General features: G+C 49.3%; 9 protein-coding genes across 9 annotated transcripts; 1 reads left to right on the top strand and 8 right to left on the bottom strand.

The window, feature by feature from the left end:
• Nucleotides 1-57: 57 nt before the first annotated feature.
• Nucleotides 58-1,768, bottom strand: RhiXN_03006 (Peptidase family M28 protein; the record flags this gene model as incomplete). The annotated part of the gene is made up of 7 exons (XM_043322823.1): nt 58-222; nt 281-569; nt 620-866; nt 930-1,227; nt 1,308-1,435; nt 1,493-1,601; nt 1,658-1,768. The coding sequence occupies 7 exons, from the start codon at nt 1,766-1,768 to the stop codon at nt 58-60; spliced, it is 1,347 nt and encodes a 448-aa protein (XP_043178319.1).
• Nucleotides 1,769-2,942: 1,174 nt separating this feature from the next.
• On the bottom strand, nt 2,943-4,217 carry RhiXN_03005 (tRNA-dihydrouridine synthase 1; the record flags this gene model as incomplete). Its single annotated transcript, XM_043322822.1, has 9 exons — nt 2,943-3,119; nt 3,173-3,217; nt 3,269-3,362; nt 3,416-3,536; nt 3,595-3,606; nt 3,657-3,682; nt 3,738-3,888; nt 3,937-4,060; nt 4,119-4,217. 9 exons carry the CDS (start codon nt 4,215-4,217, stop codon nt 2,943-2,945), a joined length of 849 nt encoding a protein of 282 aa, XP_043178318.1.
• Nucleotides 4,218-4,831: 614 nt separating this feature from the next.
• On the bottom strand, nt 4,832-7,432 carry RhiXN_03004 (uncharacterized protein; the record flags this gene model as incomplete). Its single annotated transcript, XM_043322821.1, has 13 exons — nt 4,832-5,194; nt 5,254-5,320; nt 5,373-5,401; nt 5,456-5,553; nt 5,611-5,724; nt 5,780-6,094; nt 6,146-6,209; nt 6,262-6,408; nt 6,465-6,544; nt 6,599-6,958; nt 7,015-7,095; nt 7,148-7,304; nt 7,352-7,432. 13 exons carry the CDS (start codon nt 7,430-7,432, stop codon nt 4,832-4,834), a joined length of 1,956 nt encoding a protein of 651 aa, XP_043178317.1.
• A 773-nt stretch (nt 7,433-8,205) lies between these two features.
• RhiXN_03003 (NUDIX family hydrolase) lies at nt 8,206-9,239 on the top strand (the record flags this gene model as incomplete). The annotated part of the gene is made up of 7 exons (XM_043322820.1): nt 8,206-8,309; nt 8,370-8,544; nt 8,604-8,804; nt 8,864-8,899; nt 8,956-9,054; nt 9,107-9,191; nt 9,232-9,239. The coding sequence occupies 7 exons, from the start codon at nt 8,206-8,208 to the stop codon at nt 9,237-9,239; spliced, it is 708 nt and encodes a 235-aa protein (XP_043178316.1).
• A 187-nt stretch (nt 9,240-9,426) lies between these two features.
• Nucleotides 9,427-11,173, bottom strand: RhiXN_03002 (nucleoporin; the record flags this gene model as incomplete). The annotated part of the gene is made up of 5 exons (XM_043322819.1): nt 9,427-9,552; nt 9,629-10,171; nt 10,198-10,633; nt 10,685-10,910; nt 10,960-11,173. 5 exons carry the CDS (start codon nt 11,171-11,173, stop codon nt 9,427-9,429), a joined length of 1,545 nt encoding a protein of 514 aa, XP_043178315.1.
• Nucleotides 11,174-11,318: 145 nt separating this feature from the next.
• Nucleotides 11,319-13,477, bottom strand: RhiXN_03001 (nucleoporin; the record flags this gene model as incomplete). Its single annotated transcript, XM_043322818.1, has 3 exons — nt 11,319-11,708; nt 11,770-12,405; nt 12,458-13,477. The coding sequence occupies 3 exons, from the start codon at nt 13,475-13,477 to the stop codon at nt 11,319-11,321; spliced, it is 2,046 nt and encodes a 681-aa protein (XP_043178314.1).
• Nucleotides 13,478-13,707: 230 nt separating this feature from the next.
• RhiXN_03000 (nucleoporin) lies at nt 13,708-16,476 on the bottom strand (the record flags this gene model as incomplete). The annotated part of the gene is made up of 7 exons (XM_043322817.1): nt 13,708-13,929; nt 13,971-14,827; nt 14,878-14,936; nt 15,003-15,079; nt 15,131-15,356; nt 15,407-15,468; nt 16,342-16,476. The coding sequence occupies 7 exons, from the start codon at nt 16,474-16,476 to the stop codon at nt 13,708-13,710; spliced, it is 1,638 nt and encodes a 545-aa protein (XP_043178313.1).
• A 72-nt stretch (nt 16,477-16,548) lies between these two features.
• Nucleotides 16,549-18,222, bottom strand: RhiXN_02999 (Peptidase family M28 protein; the record flags this gene model as incomplete). Its single annotated transcript, XM_043322816.1, has 8 exons — nt 16,549-16,811; nt 16,889-17,134; nt 17,201-17,488; nt 17,547-17,751; nt 17,816-17,842; nt 17,898-17,998; nt 18,055-18,163; nt 18,217-18,222. 8 exons carry the CDS (start codon nt 18,220-18,222, stop codon nt 16,549-16,551), a joined length of 1,245 nt encoding a protein of 414 aa, XP_043178312.1.
• A 2,892-nt stretch (nt 18,223-21,114) lies between these two features.
• RhiXN_02998 (uncharacterized protein) lies at nt 21,115-21,925 on the bottom strand (the record flags this gene model as incomplete). The annotated part of the gene is made up of 5 exons (XM_043322815.1): nt 21,115-21,280; nt 21,339-21,509; nt 21,559-21,662; nt 21,715-21,784; nt 21,840-21,925. The coding sequence occupies 5 exons, from the start codon at nt 21,923-21,925 to the stop codon at nt 21,115-21,117; spliced, it is 597 nt and encodes a 198-aa protein (XP_043178311.1).
• Nucleotides 21,926-22,334: the final 409 nt, after the last annotated feature.

The following is a 22,334-nucleotide window of genomic DNA, read 5'->3' as shown; positions in this document are numbered from 1 at the left end:
GTTATACGCAAAGAATGACAAGTTACATTGCGCACGAACACTACCACAATTTTGGTCTTAGGCCAACTCTCCGGCACAAATATGTTTACCTTGAACGACTAAAGCATCGCCCGGCGCAGCGGCAAAGTTGGCGGCAACCTTGGAGGACACATTAGCGGGAGCCTTTTCCGCCTCGACTGCAGCCGTTGATTCGATAAATATGGCCATCCCGTGTGCAGAAGCCTGTGAGTGCATTTACCAATAAGTCAAAGGTATAGAGCGCCCATCAAATCGCAGTCACCTTAGCATTGATGAGGAAGGCCTCAAAGTTAAGGTTATCGTAGGTATCGCCTTTGGCGTGGTAGTTGACATCGTATGCAACACCAGCGGTCCCACCAAATAGCTTAGCCTGCTCTTCGGTCTTGATACCTTCCGCGCCAGTGAACAATCCACCAGAGGGAATGTTTATGCCATCGGCGATGAAAGGGCCATAATCGGAGCGCCCGTCAAAGGATGTTGGCACGCTTGAAAGGTTCTTTGATGCAAAGTAGTCCGTAAACACCTTTTCGATCGCACCAGAACCAGCAGGGCTACGTGCTGTCAATGAGCTTTAGCTCTATCCGGGTTGATAGTGGCTTACGTTGGGCCCGGGTTGGTTCCGGCAGATCCGTCACCATCATAGACGGCAAGAACATAGTTTGGACTGGCTACCATGTCCAAGTTGATGTAGAGCGCAATCTTCTCGCGTTCGCTCTTGGGCAGGTTCTCAATATAGTAACTGGAGCCGACCAAGCCAAATTCCTCAGCAGTCCACCAAGCAAAGCGGACAGCATTATTGAGCTTATATTTGGCAAGCTGAACGGCTAGCTCAAGGACAGTGATTGAACCTATCATTAATCAGACTCATAATTATGTACGTGTCAAGAAACAACAACACTAAAGTCGCTCACCAGATCCGTTATCGTTAATACCAGGCCCAGCATTAACCGAATCGAGGTGGGAGCCAATAAAGACGATATTGCTTTGGTTTCCTCCCTTGGAGGTCGCGATCACATTGCTACTGTATCTCTCTTCACTGAAGGTTAAGATCTCCAGGGTGGCATTGATAGATAGGCCGGCCAATAGCTTCTGGGCAAGCGACTCCCCTGCAGTCCGATCAATTCCTCCAATTGGAATATATGCAGTTGCGTTTGGAGCACCTAGAGTACCGGGAAGAGCACCTTCGACATTATTGTATACTAATGATACCTCCAATTCAGTTGCGAAATAGCTAATTCCGGTGCTTTAGTGACGCACCAACAACACCAATAGCTCCTGCTTTTACGTACAGCCATCCCACTGATGTTGACAAGCGACTCTGCTACAAATTTCTGAACGAGAACCTCATTGTATTCATATGGGAATGTTTGGAGTTCAACGTCGTAACCCGCCTGTTTTACGATTTCGGCCACATAGTCTGAAGAGGTTTCTAAGCCAAAGCAGGTTTACCAAACGTACACCAACGCGTATTTACCAACAGATGCATTATAGCCAGTCGAGCCAAAGACACGGGTCCCGTTTGACTTGTCCGCAAAACCTTGTAGAGCCTTGGCATGTTTCTGCAGCGCAGGAAGTTTGATATCCTAAAGGTTGACGGTAGTTTGAGTACAATATCTTTGGGGTCATTGGCAACACTTACATTTTGTAAGTGCTCCGAGCTCAGAGGAAGCTTGGCGGCATCCTCAATCAGATTGGCGCATGCACACGACGTCAAAGATGAAGCAACGACCAAGGGTGCGAAACGGACCATGACTGGTGAGTTAATACGAGCCAAAGATGAAGAATGCGATGGGACAGACGTCTATCTTTATACTCGTACCATCACCGTAATTGGTTGATCCGTCGATATGCTGAATACATTTCAGAAGGACGCCGCACGGTAGGAATGTGGTAGCCACAGGTGGTGTGATGGGTTTGGTATGGATCAATATTGTAAACAGAAAGGGTCATCTACACAATGAGGCCGCAACTTAGTCACGGACATGTAGGCCGACGCCGACGCCTGGAAGCCAAGACAAGAAGCAACAGTTGCTTCTTTGATAGGATCTAAGACTAAATTCGCCTGAATAATTAAAATGCTCTCGGTCAAATATGCTCAGGAACATTACTGTACGCCAAGAGGAAACAACCAGGAAAATCACCTCTCCTATTGAGCACTCCACAGTTCTCATTCCCTGATGATCATGCGGGCGCGGATGAGTGCCATAGACTGAATAGGCAACATTACAAGCAGCCCATATGTAAACGAGTACACATAATATATCACCAGTTCCTCAGTCAAACCGTGTTTGCAGACATAAAACGGCGAAGGCCGCAAAATGAGTTAAAAAAGCAATCTGGTACAAACCCACAGAGGATAGCGTGCGCAGTGCCAAGCAGGCCCCGATAATCTTGGGAGCGCTCCGGGACTCGCTTTTGTCGGCGAGCACTCCGGGGCGTTCGGTACGACACTCGGAAGTGCTCGCCGAGCAATCCAAATCCGTCGCATCCTAACGAGGAGGCTCCCAAAATCGGAGCACTCAAAGCGCTCCAGGATTTTTGGGCCCCCGTAGAGGGAGTTGGCGTGACCCAACATATAATACGGAGGCAGTGCTTAACCATTGTTGAAAAATATTTCTTACGGTAGCCATTTGAATATAGATCATCTCAAGCCGCGGCTAGATCCATTGATTTTATCAGCTACTTGGCCTCGTTTCGGTTTACAATGTCCGGGAAGTAATGATTCGTGAGTCGTGACTGTGTAGCTTACTTTGCCGTGAAGGAGGCGGTGCCACAAGCGAGCAAATGTAATTGCCAATTTATGAACTACGACAATCGAAGTTGGAATCCTTACTGTGAGTTGGCGGTGGTTCGTACTAGGCGTAGAATGTTCGAGACTAGCTATCTCCGCCTACCATAAAGACATTGATGACTCGCATGTATTATTAGGTGCATAAGATTCCTCGAGATTCCAGGTAGTCAACGATGCTAGCGTGGGAGGTGAGGGAAGAAAACAATGTTCGCTCAGATTTAGACGGGAAACGAGACTCGAGCATATAGGCAACATGTCGGTGGAAAAGTGCGAAGATTAGTCCGTAGTCGGTCCCCAGTTTAACAAATTGCTAAACAATATTTCGTTACTCGTTGGACCTGCTTTTGGAGATAAACAACATACTTGAATCGCCGACGATGGTGTCAACTCATATCCAGAGAACAGCGCCTAGTGGCCAAGTTTCAGTAGGTACTTTAGCAGGCTTTAAAGTAGCTCAACTGGGTTGGCAAGAAGTCCCCTTGCAGACATCACCGACTCGCATCCCGTCTCGCGCCTAATTATTTCGTTTTCCACATTACTCCATGCATCCCCACTAAACAATATTTGATCAGTGCGACATAGTACGGGACAATCAAATTCACTCACTTTGCGACAACAGGAAGATCCCCTTTGACGCATTCACGAGCGAAAGATATGGCTGGTAGGTTTACTGGGACTGTGGATGCCTGTTGTCTGGTACGACCGTGAACAGTAATATAGCTTGCCCCTATCAAAATGGTCCATTTATGAATTAATCTGGTTAAATTTGACATTAAATAAACTACCTGCATGGACAGCTAAGAAATACGAGTAAGTAAGCGACCAAGCATGGGCATAAATTTCCTACCAGTCTCCATAAGCTGTTGGGTTCGTCTAATATACTGAATCAGGTCTAAAACAGATCAAAAGAAATTCTCAAAAGACGCACTTGAGATCCGAATCCACACGAACTTTGATGGACACAGAATAATCCCATCCCAACCTATCCTTAGCAGCCCGAACTAGATCCCGGACTCGCTCAGGTTGCCGAAGTAACCAAGACCCAACGTGTTCAGAGTAGGCCCACGGTTGTGGGCAACCTACGTATTATGACCAAGATGGCGAGTGTGGTGATTGTTAGTACATACCGCAGTTAAGATCTACCCCATCAACGTGAGGATGTATCAATTCGCATGCATCCGCGAATGCCTTTGGGTCGTTGGCCGCGAATTGCGCTACTAGGCTCCCTCGAACGTGTCTCGTGCGTCCGCCCTAGGTCACCCATGTCACTTATATGTGGGAATGCTGCAGTAGACTATCCCAAACTCACAGCTCCTTTCTCTACCAACGAAAAGTGGCCTCGTTCCTCAGAACTGGTAGTAAAGTCTGAATGTCGAGCTATCGCCGACCGGGAAAATTCTGCGGCCATGATCATAGGTGTATGTGTGATATGAACGTCATATAGAGATACCAGATGCCGAAACGGTACTGAAAGGAGTAAATTACAGATTGTCATAACACTGTCTTTCGATGCAGCTTACACTTAGAGTACCGAACCATGGGCGCTGAAGTTCAGGGTACTCAGATCCAGTATTTACCGAATAATCCTTAGTCGTGACCAACCTGCAATGTTCAGCTTTCCAAAAGTCTCCAGCATTCTGTTTGGAGGTAAAATTTCGAAACTAGGGGTCTCATCTTGATTGCCAAGGTTAGAATCATGAGTGATTCCATCGGAGTTGTGGTAGGATGAAGAGAAATTCTATTGGAAATTACTTCTTGACGGCTAATTTACTGATTGATCGAGTAACGATTACGATGATTGTTGGGTGTCTACTCTCAGGTAGGCCTTATCAAAGATCCCATATTTTAGTCCATGTCATGAGTAGATACTTCTAGGAAATTGATCAACACGCACTCTGGCAACGTGATCATGGAATTGGGGTAATAAATTAGATACATCGAGAGTATACAAAACATAAATTCCAAATAAGCATTAAATCATCATGTCCTAGAAGACTGAAAAGACCACCCGGAATCGAGCATTCATGTCTCGACGCGGGAGTATCCGCCCGACTTGGTTCCGGCTCCGGGAGCATATGGGTCATCATAGGTATGCCCTTGCTCATCACTCGCCTTTTCAAACGCTCCACGAGAAAGGTATGTTTCGTGTGCGTTCTTTGCTTTATGGCGCCCGCGAATGAATGAGAATACCAGCGCAATGAGTAGGAGCCCTGTAGCAGTAGCAAGTGCGATGGCAGCAATAAACAAGCTGTTACTACGGTGTCGGAGTTTGTCAAGTTCATCTTGGAGAGCGTTGGTTTCTGTGGTCGATACTGAATTAGACGAACTGAGCTTGCTGATGCTCCCTTTCGTGACACCCGGTCCGGGGAAGAGTTGCTGGTTGGTCTAAGCCATTCATGGATCAGTCGAAGGAACATTCGACCGCAGACAAAGAGCGAGCTTACCCCGCAAAGTTTATCTTGAGTGGGTAATTTGTTGTTCAAGAAGTAGTCTTGGAGGGCCGAGAGAGTACTTAGTTTGGGGTTAGCGGACTGCTCGGAGAGGATGAGTAAATTCAAGCTACCAATTAGAGTGCATGGCGAGGGATGTATGCTGGGTCAATTATGAGCTCCAAGCGTCATTTGACAGATCACACGTTGTACTCACGCCGTAGTCATCCTGTTCGATTAGGATCGCTGAATCGCCCAATGCGTCCGCGACCTTTTTTGCGGCCACGTAGGGTGTAACTGGATCGGCCTCGTTACCTGTATTACTCCCTGATTAGGATAGGAAGTGTCGATGTAAAGATAGATTTCACGCACCAATTACTAGGATAGGATTCGCGAGTTTCTTGTTCCAGGGCCCGGTGTGGCGCTCAACAGCGCGGACTGGCCAACGATGGCAATAGAATCCACCGTCACCCCACGAAGGACCAACTGAGGATTGCATGTGTTAAACTTGCAATCGCATTTGGATTCGTTTGAGACTTACACATTGGACTTACAGTTCGGGTAACATGTACCAAGAAATCGAATACATCTTTAGTGGTAGTGTTACCCGCGTCAACCGCATCAGCGCACGTCACACCCTGAAACGCATAGTCTGGTGGTGGGTCGATGTCGGCAGTAGCAGTAGCAGTAGTGCTTTGACGAGGTACAATATCAAGCAAAGTCGTGGGCTGCGAGCGCTTGTTCTGTGTAGAACTGGACCCAGATGTGGTGTTCTGTAGGAACTCATGTATCGACTCTAAATCTTCTGCAAGCTTTGGCCAACCAGCTGGGCCGTACATTCCACTGTATATCGACGCTATAACTTGGGTTAGGCTTTCGAACAAGCATATACTTTATGGGTGCTCACATCGGACTTGAGAAGATCCAACGTCAGCAGATGGGCCAACTTCACGCTTGTAGTAATACGCAAGCTGGGTTGGGGACTATGAGTGGAGCTCATAGCCTATGATGCAATCAACTCACATCGATCAAATCACTGACAAACTTGCGGATAGACTCCGGATTCGAGTCTTTGCTTGCCATTGCGCATCCCGAAGGTCCAGCGGCAGCGCATGCTGTAATGAACCCCGTAAATGCCTCATCGGTTGATTCTGGTTTGACAGCCCATTTCTGCCAATGTGTTCATGCTAAGTAAATGTGCTTCGTCAAATTCTACAGTGACTGACTTGGTATGAGGGCTGGTTTGCCCAACGTTCAGGATCGACAACGCCATCGAGCACCACTCGTCCAACGCGGTCTGGAAACACTGGACGCGAACATTAGCGGAAGTCAACATATTCGCTGAAGCAGCGTCACTCACTACTTATGAAGTAACTCCCGATAATAGTACCATAGGAGAACCCCCAGAAGTCTACGGGTTTATTCGGTCCCTCAAGCACGTCATGCATCGCGATCATATCACGGACGGTGGCGGCAGTGCCGATATACTGGAATGTGTCTGGGCTGTATGCGACACATTGCTTCCCGAGCTCTTCGAGCAGAACGTCAACCTCATCAACTTGATCATAAAAGGCGTCGATATCAACTTGGTCAGTAAAGTTCCCCCGCGCCTCCAGCCCAGCGCGAGGAATTGTTCCCTCCCAGAACAGGTTTTCTTCGGTTCCGGTCGCGAAGCAGTCTGCACGGGGGACGGTCTCGCCTATCCCACGGGGATCCCAACCTGTTTATGACGCACTGATTGAAGGGTCTGATTTATCGAGTTATTTTTATACTTACTGACAATGTCATATTGACCACCTGAAGCCTCCGAGATTTTGATAGCGTTCCCGCCTTTGATAGCCTTAACCCCACTAGCACCTAATTACCAAGGTTACAGACTTGATATTAGGCGAAACGCTATTCTACGGACCTGGGCCACCGGGGTTGGTAAAAATAGTCCCAAGCTTAGGCTGCTTCGTAGCCTTATATCGGGCGACAGAAAGTGATGCTTTGCCAGCAGTAGCATTGGCCCAGTCGAGGGGGACCTCGAAGCGGGAGCATTCACGGGGTGCCGTGTCCGAACCACACTTCTCCCAGCGGAATCCCTCGGCTCGAGGAGAAAAACGATGATAACCGTCGGGGATGGGTGGATGTTGAGCATTGGCAGCCGCAATAAGGAAGAAGCGCCGAGGAGGAAACCCAATGATGGGGCCATGTCGTTAGTCTATGGGATCGTTCGTTACTCGTCGCTCGTCCCCCTACTTGTAGCCGGATTGTGCTGTGGAGAGTCAACACTTGATGCCCGAGGGAGCCTAGGTCGATTGAATGACATGATATATCACATCGCCATTGATCTATATCTACACTGCCTCTCCAGCAGGAAAATCTTGGATCCAGGCCCGATAAGTTCCATGTTAGGTTATTATAGCACGCCTATGGCGTGAGATGCAGCGGTGCACCCCATAGTGGAGGGATTATGTAGACATCTTGGCGCCAAGTAAGGGATTCAACCGAGGGTACCGGGCTGGAGGCACTGTGTCCCGCTGTGACCGTATTCTCTCCACCGAGTGTCCACGTTATATAGATGGTCAACGTGCAGAGCCCTATTATTAAAGAACTGACTTTTGGACCGGTTGGTTTAATTCATGGCGCCTATGGAGTCACCGGACGCCGGCACACTCACTCGGGTGATGGTGGAAGCGCGAGCTAAACATGCTATAGGTTCATAGTTACATGACATTGGAGGCCCTTGACGCCCTACTAACTTACATTACGCAGGTGGGATAGCTTAAATATATATGACGGATTCGGCTTTGAAAGCCAGCATTGAATAGCGCTTTAGATTTAGATTTGGTGACTCTAATCTTTGACTAGTAGCACAAAAGGTCCGGTACGGATGAACCACCCATTGGCGAGTGCATCAGAGGTTCAATTGGAAATAGGATTTCACCAATTACTTGGGCTTCCGATCGAGTCATATTTATCAAAATGTTTGATCCCAGCCTCGTCGATAGTCTTTCCGCCAACTCCGAGGAGCGCGTATTTATACGACGTATAGCTGAACATAAACCGGAGCTTACAGCGGAGGACTGGTAAGGTGCCAGTATTCCGTACACGAGTTTAGAAAATAATCCAACGCCCGAAATATATAGTGCTGGTTTTCCGGCTAATCGACGGGCGGCTGTCCTAGTACTGCTCTTTGTACGAGATGGCCATATTCGGGTCCTGCTGACCACTCGCTCAAAGTCGCTTCGTTCACACCCTGGGCAAGTCGCGTTACCAGGCGGACGTTGTGACCCCGAAGATGGAAGCATGGTGAAAACCGCAGTAAGTTACTATTCGTGGATCCATGCATATGTTCTACAACCGAGTGACGCGATATCAAGATTCGTGAGGCCCATGAGGAGGTCGGCCTATCGTATGATCACCCTCAGCTCCACATCCTCACCACGCTCGCTCCGTTTCTGTCTCAGTTCCGTCTGCTTGTCACCCCCGTCATCGGATGGGCAACTGGTCCCGAATTTTTGCAGGAGTTGAAGGCAAATGAGAGCGAAGTCGATGAGATTTGGGATCATCCGTTGGAGGCGGTCTTGTCGCCCGAGCTAGTCCACCAGCCTGACATATTGACCGTCCGTTGGCCGAGCAGGGCACGGAAGGGTGGCCATATGAGAGTGATATTTATGTAAGTACCCAAGGGCAGCTTTGGTTACCCTGATATGAATATTCAACCATACACAGGAACCCTATGACCGTGAATGGATGCGAGATACCCACTATCGTATGCATAGATTCCGCACCGTCGCAGTACCGATCAAGGGGTTGACTGCAGATATCCTGGTGGGTTCGCCGCTGTCGCAGTATTGTATAACTGAGACCAACCGATTATCAGATTCGTACTGCCGAAATTGTTTACAAACGGCAACCCTCGTTCACGTTGAGGGCAGATGATCAACTGACTTTGGGGCTTCACTTAAGTATGTTATCGAGGATATAGAGGCGGACGTAGCCAAGAAGGCGGCTGAACAAAGGCGATTGGCACCAGCATGAACTCTGCATCTTCAAGTGCCCTAGAATTACAACCGTAGAGCTTCCAAGTAGATATCACAATGGGACTTTTGAACACACAAGTCGGGAAGCGGAAAAAATCCCAGGAAAACTATATTAACATGACAGCAAAAACGAGTTGTAACATACATATCTGGTAACCAGTTATATGCGCGCTGTCTGGTCTTCATCATCTTCCTCTCCTTCTGGGACACCATCACTAACATCCTCGTCGTCATCCTCGTCGTCATCATCATCTGGCACCCAGTCATCATCATCTTCTTCATCTTCCTCGCCTTCTTCGCCAGAATGCCCTTCACTCCTTCATCATCATCTTCCCCTGGTCGTTCTTGACGCGAGATCTCACCGAGGGAGTAGAGACTACGCTGCTAATCGATGAATTAGGGGTTCCCCAGCTTGGGATGGGTGGAATCGCTGGGGTAGTAGAGGTGGTGGCAGCAGCCTTTTGGGCTGGTGTCTGGAAAAAGTTGAAGCCTTTAGGAGGGGGCGTACTCGCCACAGGACCCCCTGGCGTATTCGAGAAAGAGAAGAAGCCCTCAGGAACAGGTGCGGCCTTCTTCCCAGTTGAGGGAGTAGTAGTAGTAGTCGGGCCCGAACCAAAAAATGATTTAGCTGGGGCGATGGTAGGGGCCAAGGCTGGAGCAGGTAGAGGAGAGGCTCCTACAGCATCCGAGTCAGTACGTGAAATGTTGGGCGACGGTGTCTTGAGCTTGGCGGAAGAACCGTGCATACGAGACTTTTCACTTCGGCGGGCGCTGTGCTCGTAACCTGCAGTCACATGGAACTCGTCTTTGCCCAATGGAGTAAACGCCGGTAGTGCTGAGGGCGTGACCGGTGCAAAGTTAAAGCCTCCAATGGGTGCTGCTGCTTTGGCAGGCATTGTGGAGCACTGGGGGCGAATGGGTTTGGTGTAACAGGAGGCTGGCCAAACAAGGGGAAGCTGGGGGCGGGAGTGGAGGTTACGGGAGGTACGGTTGGAAGTGCCGCAGGAGTCGCTGGTACTGCTGGCTTGGGGGCCATCATCTTGGCCAAAGTGTTTGGTTTCTCTTCGACGGGTGCTCCCACGGCAGTGGTATTTAGCGGGGTCTCAGTACGAGCCTGCAAGAGTGCGTTTTTGAGACGAAGTGAGGAACGTTCCATGTTTAGTGCTGATGCAGATGCTAGTTTGATCTTTTCGTTCTCGGCAGGAGGTATAGTCAACGGGGCCGCGGTTGTAGACCCTTTTCGTCTAGGTGCTTTAAGCTTCATACGGTCAACTCTCGCGGTCAAAGCCACGATTTCCTCAGATTTTTGAGCGAGTGCAGAGTCAATGTTCCGCATGGTACGATTGATAGTATCAATCGAGGGAACCCTACAAGGGTTCGTTAGACAAATAGTAGTCTTTCAGTTATCTCGGACATACTTGAATTCGCGACGGCCTTCCTTTTGCTTTTGTATGCGCGATCGTTGCGTTGCCATGAAATCTTCCAACTGACGTGTACGCTCTCGAACCATCTGCAGAGACTTGCGCAATTTGGTCTGGTTTTCGATATGCTCGGGACTGGAGGTTCTCGATTTGATTAGTCGCGTATACCTGGGGTCCTTCTTCGCCTTGATATGCCGCGCAATTTCGTTGCGTTTTGCTTGAACTAAAGGTTATATTCAGTACATGCACCCCTTGAATCAAAGTATACATACCTTTCTCAGCACCGGGTTGAAGCTCCGTCATTTGGGCTACAAAGTCTTTATTCAAGCCCTTGAGTCCATCGATTTCTTTAGCCACCAATCCAGTAACCTGTTTCAGAGCCACCAGATCACCCAATCCCCATTTGGAGGGATCCTCTATTTTTTGAATAGTAATTGGCGCCGAAACGTTTGCGCGCGAGATCTGGGCTTGACGTTGTTGCAACATGTTGGTTTCTTGTCGTAGCTAGATGGCAAAATCAGCAATGTGTGAGACACGACGCAAGCGAATAGACTTGCCTTGCCCAGCTCAAGCGACATGTGTTCAAGTAATTTGTTAAATTCGATTTCAACATTGGATAAGCCTGATGTATTTAAGGGCGAGGGTTCGGCTGAGGAGGGGGAGTAGCTGAAGTTGAGCTAAGAGGCTTGAAATTTGCAAACCCAAACGAAGGAGCAGAGGCAGGTGGCGTCGATGTCGCAGGCGGTGTCTTGGCAGCCGGAGGTTGGCCAAATATCGATGATGGGGCAGGCGACGAACTGGCGACGGAAGAGGGCGATGGCCCTGGCTTCGTTCCAAAACCCGAGAAAGGCAGACTGGCCGGTGCGATGGGCGAGGAAGCAGCAGGAGCAGTAAAGAACGATGCTTTGTCGCCGGGGGAGCAGCAGCTGTTGGGGCTGGTGATGTAGAAGCAGGTGGTTTGGGGGCAGAAAACGGAGAAGGCAATGCCGTCGACCCAGAAAATAGAGAAGGTGGCTTGGCACTAGGAGCAGCAATAATGCTCGGCGTAGAGTACTCCCAGCAGCTGGCGATCCCGCACTAACGGGCGCAGCCCCGCCTTTTGCTGCACCCAAGAATGAGCCTGACGGCTTCTCTGTAGTAGCAGGCTTGGTTTCCTTCTTCTCTGTCGCTGGGGGTTTTCCGAATCCAAAGAACCCAGTGGTGGCAGGTTTGGCTACATTTTCGGATGAAGCTTTGGATGTGAGCGCAGGGGCCTTGATTGGCGCTTCATTAGAAAGCTTTGGTTCATTCTCGCGGGTCACGGGGGGACTAGCCAGCGGAGAGCTACGGAGAGGGGCCGAGCCAAATGGTTTGAGAGCGGGTTTGCTCAAACCAAACGGAGATGGAGTAGGTGGAGGCGCAGATTTGGGAGGCGCTGGTGGAGGTGAAGCTGATGGTGATGGGGATCCTGGAGGGGTACTGCTCTCTGATTTAGGGGGTTCGGGTTCGGCTTGTACTTGGGGTTCCGGTCTCGGAGATAGGCGGTCAAGCAAACTAGGTTTGGGAACCGGAATTTTAGACGGGGCCTCGTTGGCAGGTTTCGCGGCCTCTATCGATTGCGCATTGGGTTTTGGAGGGGTGGATGAGGCGGGTAGGCTGTCAGGTGCACTCTTGGGGGTCTCTGGTTTAGTCTCTGGTTTAGCCTCCGGTTTAGTCTCAGGCTTGGGTTCTTCAGAGTCCTATACACAATCAGTCAGAACATAGCGAACTCTCGTCCGGTAAAACCTTCACCTTCTTTGGGGCCGACTCTTGCTTGGTCTCCTCTTTCTTCTCTTCGGGCTCCGCTGGTTCAGCAAAAATATTCTTCTTGGCATTATCACCGAATCCCAAGAAACCTCCCTTGTTCTTTGCAGCATCGCCAAAACCAGCAAACCCGCCAGTAATTTTCGATTCACCAGGTTTGGGAGCCGCAAACGCAGAAAACCCGCCTCCGGCCTTTGGCGCGCTCGGATCGGCAGGTTTTGCTGCAGCCCCGAAAGCAGAGGTAGCTCCAAAAGCAGGCGCAGATGTCGCACCAAAGGTCGGAGCATCGCCGAATGCACTAGTGGGTTTGCTAGCAGTCCCAAATACACCATCAAGGAAGGACATGGCCGATTTGAAGAGTGCCTCTTGTTGTTCATCAGCAGGAGGGCTTTTCGGTGCGGAATCAGCAGGTGCAGTCGAGCTCTCGCTAGCACCAGATCCAAAGGCAGTAGAGCCAAAAGCGGTAGATCCAAAGGCGGTAGATCCAAAAGCGGGCTTAGACGTCCCACTCGTACTAGATCCAAACGTGGTCGAACCAAAAGCAGGTGTCGACCCTCCACTTGCACCGGACCCAAACGCCGAAGATCCAAAAGCAGGTCCGCCTGAAAATGAGAATGTAGATTTCTCGGTGTTCTTTGCCTCACTACCAAAGGTGAAGCCAGTCGAGGGTGACGCAGACTTGGTCCCAAACGCGCCAAACCCACTCGCCGGCTTGGGAGCACTGAGTGTCGCCCCGGTGGATGAGCCAAATGCGCCCGCAGTGGCGGGTTTAATAGCAAAGGCCCCGCCCGTGGTAGCAGTCCCAAAGGCACTGGACTTTCCAAACCCTGAAAACCCAGATGTCGAGGAGGTCGGGGGCTTCGAGGGTGTTTCGGTAGGATCGTGTTCCGACTCGTCATCACTTTCATCCAAACCTGCTGGAGGTTTCTTCCCTAGATCGCCAATACTAAGATCCCCCACCTCGATTCCAGAGTCTGACTGGGCGGCTGGAGAACCTGGAGGGGACATGTCGATTGGAGACTTAGCCGCAGGAGGGGGAGATTCGGGTTTGCACTCCCATCACGCGGTTTAACTGGGGAAGAAACGCTGGGAGTCGAACTTCCGAACCCTCCAAAAGCAGATTTAGGAGTAGTTGCGCCCGTCCCGCCACCAAAGCTGAAGAGCCAAAGGCAGAGAGAGGACTCTCGGTTTTTGGTGTGGTACTTCCAGACCCAGAGCCGAATACGTGGTGGTTGGAGCTAATGTTGAACCAAATGTGGCAGGTTTAGACCCAAATCCGCAAATCCGCCGCTCGCAGGTGTACCCGCCGGAGTGGTGGAACTGAACTTTCCAAACCCGCCTCCGCTGGCAGCTCCAAATGAGGACGATCCAAAAGCTGGCTTGGATCCAAATGCAGACGTTGCCCCGAATGCAGATGTTGTCCCGAATCCTGAACCTTGCCCGAACGCAGGTGCAGATGTCTGCCCAAATGCCGGGGTAGTAGATGGCTGACCAAACAAACCTGGTTTCGCGGGAGTTGTAGACGTTCCAAACCCGGTCGTTCCGAATGCAGGCGTCCCAGCCGGAGTTGTGCTCGCCCAAATGCAGGAGTCACAGCCGGAGTCGTACTCGCCAAGGCTTTGGCCGGAGTCGCACTAACAGCGGAAGGCACTTCAGCTGTTCCCATACCAGGATACTTATCTCCCCTAGAATTCAGGACGTGGTAGCTGATAACTAAGCCAGCCGATGTATATAAATGCAAGATGGGCGAAGGAGGTGAGGGAACCGCGTCATCGCCCGCTTCCTGAGAGTTGCTGATAGGCTCGGTCGCAGTGAGATCAAGATCAAATCCCATAATCGAAGTTTCGTTCATTTCGTCGTCCATGGGCAACGCGATTCGAGATGTTTCGTCCACTTCGAGTGTAACCCAAGGGGACGGCTTGCCCTCAATTTCAGATTGATTCAAACATGCGATTGCGCCTACGTCTGTTGAGGGACCGTCGGCTACGAATATGAGGTGTTTTGCGGGTTCCCATCCTACTAAACGTGCATAATGTCGACAGGATAGCCGGCTGGCCACACCATATGGAGGTGAAGGGTCGATAAACTTCACATAGTTTGCACTATTTGCCTTGGAGTCAAAAAGGATGTTGTACACTTCGTATTCGTGAGTTGGATCGGAAGGGTCAGAAGTCGGATTCCCGTATACGACATGGAACACTGTATTCTCCAGCCATAGCACCGATACTACCGACTGGGGCGACGACAAGGAAGGCGGAGGTGGAATGGTTTGTTTTCGTTCTCCTTCAGGTGTAAATTGCACTAGGTCTCCGCCCCGCGTCCCTGCCACAATTTGCTTCCCTCGAACAGACCACGAAACTGCGTCGAAATCAGCAACTTGCGTATGGGCAAGCGAAAAAAATACTCACTCGAAGTAAGCGCTGTTGACTCGTCGGCAGAGTTCGCGGCCCCCCATGAATTTATGCGGCTTCCGGCGTTACGTTGATCATGTCCAGAACAGATGAGCTATTACGCCCACGCAAGATGCTATTACCCTGATTCTTCGCTTGGGTTGGGTTGCATGTCAACAACATCCTCTGCACCAAGTGACAGCGTGTGTGTTGGTTTAACCTGGGCATTCAATTAGCCTTTCGCCAATCAATAGCACTTAGTTGCACTCACGTCTCCTACACTTTCCCTGCATATGTCCTCCGAATTGAATATCTCCAAGTTCCATGTATTATCCGCCCGAACGACAACGACAACCTTGGTATGCGATGTGGCAAAGTGAACAAAATACGGTGCGCCGGATAATGAGATGCGGTGCTTGGCTCTATAGGCGTTGGTCCATCTCCGTTCGAACTTGCCTGCGTCTCCCGAAGGTGGGTGAGAGGTGATGCCACAAGGCCTGCACATACTGTGTGAGTGTTAGCCTCGGGAGATGTGCAATCAACTTACCTGTCGGTGTTCCAGCAACAAACCAGCCCAACTTGTTCGACACGCCAATAAAGAGCTATTTCCTGTCCATTTCGTCGCGTCGAACACGTCCGACAGCTTGACTTTGGCATCCCGGCCGAGCAATTTCAGGGACAAGTACTACGAGTGTGTCAGCAAAACCTCGATTAAAGAGAGTTCCTTGGAAGCTGACCTCAGATACATCCAATATATCTGTCTCTACCTCGCTTTTTTGCATCATCGAACAGGCCTGACCGCGGCGTAAGATCCGTTGGTCGTAAAGTAAATAGAAACAGATAGTCACGTGGATGTCGAAGCGACTATTGACCGGCCGTGCTGTCCTCCATTTGGAGTGTCACTCTACCCAGGATCTATGTCCAACCAAGGTGTTATATTGGATCCTCAAATATACTTAACACAAACCGCCTAAATTATCGTCGCTACACATTCGATTTTTTCATATTCATACACAGGCCAAACATTACATAGTACACAATTGTACTATTTCCTCTAATCGAAATTTGACAACCATAGGGTACTAGCCACACATGATTATCCTTCGAATAATCCGCAAATAGTAATAGTTCATCTCGGCATAAGAATCAATTGAAAGGGTGAATTATCACAGCCCTTTAGGTCACCCGACCCACGAGCTCGTTGATTGAACGTGAGCGTCAACTGTATGTTTATCCAAATACAGTAAATTTCGCGATTTCCTGTAAGCGTTGATGGTATAGATGCTTTTCAGGTTCTCTTATTCGAATAACGAAGTATGCCATGGCACTGGTGAGCCTGTAACGCAAGTCTAAATAAAATGATATTCTAGATAATCGCCCCATGTTAACGTTAAAAGGTAAGCACCACCCCGCTGGCACATAGGCGCGGTACATTGATATTGCACAATGTTGGGGCGAAGCCTTTTAAGCCGGCTCTCCCACTCCGCAGAGATCTTTGCCTTGGACAACCAGAGAGTCGTTCGGAGCAGTGATAATTTTAGCAGCTACCTTGGAGGACGCACGAGCTGCAGCCTTTTCAGCTTCAACCGCAGCCGTTGATTCAATAAACGTGGCCATCGCATGCGCAGACGCCTGCGGGAGATTTTCTCAGTAAGTCCGAATATATAATCAGCGTCTATCAAGTCGCAGTTACCTTGCATTGATGAGGAAGGCCTCAAAGTTAAGGTTATCGTAGGTGTCGCCTTTGGCGTGGTAGTTGACATCGTATGCAACACCAGCGGTCCCACCAAATAGCCTAGCCTGCTCTTCGGTCTTGATACCTTCCGCGCCAGTGAACAATCCACCAGAGGGAATGTTTACGCCGGCGGCAATGAATGGAGCGTAGTCAGAACGACCATTGAAGGAAGTTGGACGCTTGAAAGGTTCTTTGATGCAAAGTAGTCCGTAAACACCTTTTCGATCGCACCAGAACCAGCAGGGCTACGTGCTGTCAATGAGCTTTAGCTCTATCGGGTTGATAGCGGCTTACGTTGGGCCCGGGTTGTTCCGGCAGATCCGTCACCATCATAGACGGCAAGAACATAGTTTGGACTGGCTACCATGTCCAAGTTGATGTAGAGCGCAATCTTCTCGCGTTCATTGTCAGGTAGGTTGTCGACATAGCGCCCGGAACCGACGATCCCATACTCTTCAACGGTCCACCAAGCAAAGCGGACGGCGTTCTTGAGCTTGTACTTGGCAAGCTGAACGGCCAGCTCAAGAATAGTGATGGAACCTAGTAGTCGCCAGACACATGATCAACACGTATACTTCTGAAGATAGCCGTACCGCAGCTACTCACCAGATCCGTTGTCATTAATACCGGGACCAGCACTAACTGAATCGAGATGGGAGCCAATGAAGATCACATTGCTTTGATTCCCCGCTTTTGAAGTAGCAATAACATTGCTGCTGTATCTCTGCTCGCTGAGGACCAATATCTCAAGAGTGGCATTGATAGATTGACCAGCTACCAATTGTCGAGCGAGCGATTCTCCCCCGGCTTGGGAAATGCTTCCGATGGGAATATATGCGCTATCGTTCGACACCAGAAGGCTTCCCAGAAGGGAGTCTGGAACGTTGTTATACACTAATATCGGTACTTAGCTATCATAGGGACAGAAACCTAGGATAATATAATGACCGACCAACGACACCAACGGCCCCTGCATCTTTGGCATTCTTGTCCTTGACAGCAAAGTCACATGCACCCCGCTGAATGAGCGCAATTTTCCCCTTGACGTCGACGCCTGCAAAGTCCGCCGGTGTGCATCCAGCAGAGGGAGCCGCATCAGGGTCAGGTATGAGGACAAGTGGAGCAGTAATGCCTCCAACAGGTGTAGAAGTCGAGTACTATATAGAAAATGTCAGGTCATCAAATACGAACGAATTCAGGATTCGGAAGAGTTTGACCCACAGTCATTGCTGTGATATTGATAGGCGCCTAGTTAGCAAAACCTAGTGAGCCAGCCTGTACCCGGATACCGTATCTGACGTACCCCAGCTGCAAACCTCTGAGTGAGGACTTCAAAATACACATGAGGAAACGTCTGTCTCTGGACGTCGTAGCCAGCTTGTTCTGCAATGGCAGCTACATAGTCTAAAGAAATTAACTAAACAAGACAGTACTTCGGTGGTGATCATGACTTAACTTACCGACGGATGCATTGTGACCTTTTAAACCAAAGACACGAGTTCCGCCTCCACTATCCGCAAAGCTTTGGAGTGCTTTGGCATGTTCTTGTAGCCTCGAAAGTTTGATATCCTATTGATGGGGTAGGTCATGAGCAGAACGCCTTCTGAGGTTGATCCAAATACTCGCATTTTGTAGGGCTTCTGAAGTCAGAGGGAGTTGGGATGCATCATCAGCCAAGGTGGCGCATATATGCGGCGCCAAATAGGCAGCAATATGTACAGCTAACGAGACGAATCGAGTCATAATACTCACAATAAACCACTGGCACCAAAGTATAGAGTTCAAACATAATCCGGCCAGTCTCCTCTTATACCATTTCTATCGCCGCGAAAAGCCAATTCAATAGTGGTTCTGAACAAATTTCATCAATACGTATGGTGGAACTGTGATAGCTACATGTGATCTGGTGTGCTCAGCGTGGTTCGTATATTATTCCTTGGAAGGAATCAAAGAATATTCGTCAAGGCTGAGGTGAAATGTCTCGGCTAGCAGATTCAGAACGAGTGCTATAACAAATAAAGATGTATCTCATACTACAACCACCAAAAGCAGGCTGAGTGATTTAAAGTTGATTTTGGAAATCGTTACGCACGATTGAATTCCAGTCCAAGAGCAAGCGAGAGGCTACTAGACACATGTGCACATAGTTCGTGGGTGCTTTATTATGAATACACCCTGTATTAGGGTGTATGTAGTTCCAACGGAACAGTTCAGAGCAATCATCTGAGACTCGAAGCCAAGTACCGACCATTAATTGCCCTGGAAGAGCCCCAGCAGCAGCAAATTCTATGTATATATTGAGCCAGTAACAAAGCTTTTCCGGTCTGCAGCTGCTGTACAACCGGGCCGATCAGTATCGCATAATGCTATGAATTTGAGGTTCTCACTTCTTCGTTATCGATGCCTCTTACTCATCCGTATCTCACACATTCCTAGTGTTAAAGTTCTGGTATTCATATGTTTGTCATTTACAAGACACATATGAGGGGAGCACGCCCGCAGTTGCCAAGACCGCATGCTGCCAGGTCTGCCGCTTAGCGAGCAGCTCGCGGTAATTCGCGAAATCTCTCGACTATATGCTAGATATTTTATCATAAGAATAAAAGATGGAGGAAGAGTAAGTACGTTTGATTCGGACACAGGTCTAAAATTGGGCCTGGTACGTTGTGTGCAATCGATCACCAGGATCGCTCTACAACAAATTCAATTGGTAGGCTTTCTACCTTGCTGAGTAGCACATCCAGCATATACGTCTAGTGCTTTCTTGGTTGCCGCATTCATTGAAGGGAGCCAAGACAAAGATCAGCCCTTCAAGGAATGCACTTTCGACTTCTTTATTGTAAGGGACTGAATAATTAGTCATGTGAGTTTTTGGTGTTCTATTCATGTCTAATCAATACTTACTCGCGTAGGTTTTGGGCTTTGGCTATCAATGCTGGCGAAATGCCCCCCCCCTCCATCAGAATGCTCATCTAGGACGTGAAGTAACGCATGGAGTCATCCCCGCAACGCTTCATGTTCTTGCTTTACCGTTACACCCATCTAAGCCAGTACGATCGCCACTCAAAAGTCCAATCAATCAAGTATTATCTGAACTTTGTCTTGTGTATTTCAACAAAACCTTATAAAATTCGATGAATATCCTAGAGATAACCTATCTTGAACGTCTCTATAACTGGTTCAACAATCCCGCAAGGTCTTTCTTGTTTGGCCCTATTCCCAATATTCTCCGATATATCTTCTCGAAATTTGACTGTGTTACTGTATGAAAGGCGTCCGGCTTACTGTAGCCCAGCAATACACTCATGCTGGGGTGTCCTGGGGCTTGACGCTCGGGCTGGGAGTTGACTTGCTCAGTCGAAACTACCGTGCTGACAATACACTATGGCCTGGTTCTACCATATCCAAGCTATCCTGAAGGCGTATGTCCCTGACTTGAACCGAATTTTGTGGGAAACTATTCTCACCAGAAGAGGCGACTTTTCGATTCGCAGGGCAGCAGACTCGTTCCAGGGTCACCAACTGTGCCGCCATCGACAGCATCATCTATCCGAGGTTAAGAATCTGACGGGATCTCTGACCTTTAATAATATTATTTCAAAAATCAACCCATAAGTATCGGTCTTCCATAGGGTACGCCTCCGTAGGTCGGGGAAACTGAAGAACCAGGATGGTTCGTGTTTTACTCTCGAAAGAGGCTTTGGCACGTTCGATTTTCTTTTATACCGTCTTTGATATTTCTCGTAAATCCCTAGGTGCTCAATCGGATTTGGAGTGGACGCATGCACAATGTTTGCAGACGCTCGTTCGAATGCGATGGATAATAGCCGTATTCAAGGGCCTAGAGTTCCCACGTGTTGAACACTATATCGAGGTCGCGCATTGCTACAAAGCGCAGTTCATTCATTCCTTCTATTTTATGACCAAGTACGATAACGGAACCAAACTTTCATCCGTGCACATCATCCTTCCAATTTGATAGCCGATCGACAGTAACGAAACCACCTCTGATCATCAAGCATCGAACAGGGCGGCCGGCATAGATCTCCCAGGAACTGGGAATCGTGTGCACAAGACATTTCGGCCCTTGGCAGGTCGCGTGCGGTGTGGAGAAAATGCTTGGATGTTGGAACTCGTAGTGTTGGACAGGCCGGGATGCATTTACCGAGATTTACAACTGACAACCGGTTGGTTCGCAACGAGCTCCAAGTTCATTGTCCTTCTTGCCTTCGATGGCAACACCTATCAACCATGAGTCTATAACTGGCAGGTGACACAAAGGTGCGGGAAAAACGAATGGATTATGTGCACAACAAATCGCACGAGGTACTACCGAGACAGTATGCAGGCGGTAAAACCTAAACCACCCAGAAGACCAAGTCAACGACAGGACGTTATAAGCAGTCCGAGACAAAAAAATACTAGGGCAACAGACAAACAATGACAGACACAACAGGTTTGCAAACAAATTCACTTGCGCGCGTGTACAAGGCGAGGCTCATCGTTACGGCATATTACGGCTAGAAGAGAGCAGCACCGATGAGACCGGCGAGACCGGCAACGCCAAACGCTCCCTTGGTGACCATAGAAGCCGAGTTGGTGTTGTTGGTAGAGGTGGAAGTAGGAGCCGATGTGGTACCAGTAACCGTGGTAGCCGTCCTGACAGTGCCGGACGAGGTAGTACCACTGGTGGTTAAAAAGAATCTCAATTGTGTGTATAGGAGGGGGCGTTGAATGAACTTACGCGGGACTAGTGGCGGTAGGAGCGGCTGAAGTAGCACCGCCAGTGGGAGTAGAGCCTCCAGAAGCCGAGGCAGAAATGTTGGCATTCACGCAAGACGCGTCGGCAGAGTTCTGGATCGAGACAGCAGACGAATATTGGAGCTGACCAGTCGAGTCACGGATTTGGATCGTACTGTAAACGATTATTAGGGTATTAATCCATATACCAGATATCGACTTACATGTAGGTGCTGGCAATCAGGTCAACAGTCCAGGTGAGAGAGGTTCCGGTCTGCGAAGGGAACTCCTTGAGGGCAGGGGAACCAGCCTGTTGACCAGGGATAATCTAAAGAGAACACATCAATAGGCGGGTTTTTATAGTATTTGACTAAACATACCGATGGGAAGTAAGGGGCAGTTCCTCCGCTCCAAGAGAGCTGAACAGGCTGGCACTGAACGACCGAAGGACTGAAATGTGACAACTTTAGCAAACCATGGCCCCAAAGCTCTCATGTCAACTCACGGGGTAGCAACGGTCATCGTGGACTGGGCTGCAGCAGCACCGGCAAGGACGAGCGCATAGAGAGCGGCAATAGACTTGGAATACATGTTGAGTCTAAAAAGAGCTGTAGATTTGTCTGAAGCGAATAAAACGAAATCTAAAAACTTGAGAGAGGAACTCCAAACGACACTGTCGTGGTAGAGGTCAGGCTGAGTTTTTAAGCGAGAACGCACCCGCGCCGGAAATACAACAGGGGCCACTCACGTGACCTTCCCCCCGCGCGGCGAAGACAGAGAAAGTTGGCGCGGCAGGGAGAGGGCCGATAATTTAGCCTGGGAAGTTCTGTTCGAACGGGAAAAAAAGTCAGTCGAGCTTGATGGCCCTGTTGCTCCCGATGAACTTTACAGCCCAAGTGAATGAATGCATGCAAAGCTTTAGTGAGAGCCAGATAGAGTACGCGCGATCCGCGCCGCATAGAAACGTGTTTAATGTGTTCCCAGTAACTAATACGTCTAA

The sequence above is a fragment of the Rhizoctonia solani genome, chromosome 3, assembly GCF_016906535.1.
Source record: "Rhizoctonia solani chromosome 3, complete sequence".
Classification (NCBI taxonomy): domain Eukaryota; kingdom Fungi; phylum Basidiomycota; class Agaricomycetes; order Cantharellales; family Ceratobasidiaceae; genus Rhizoctonia; species Rhizoctonia solani.
Note: the sequence above shows the minus strand (reverse complement) of the source record. Positions and strands in the feature narration are given on the sequence as shown.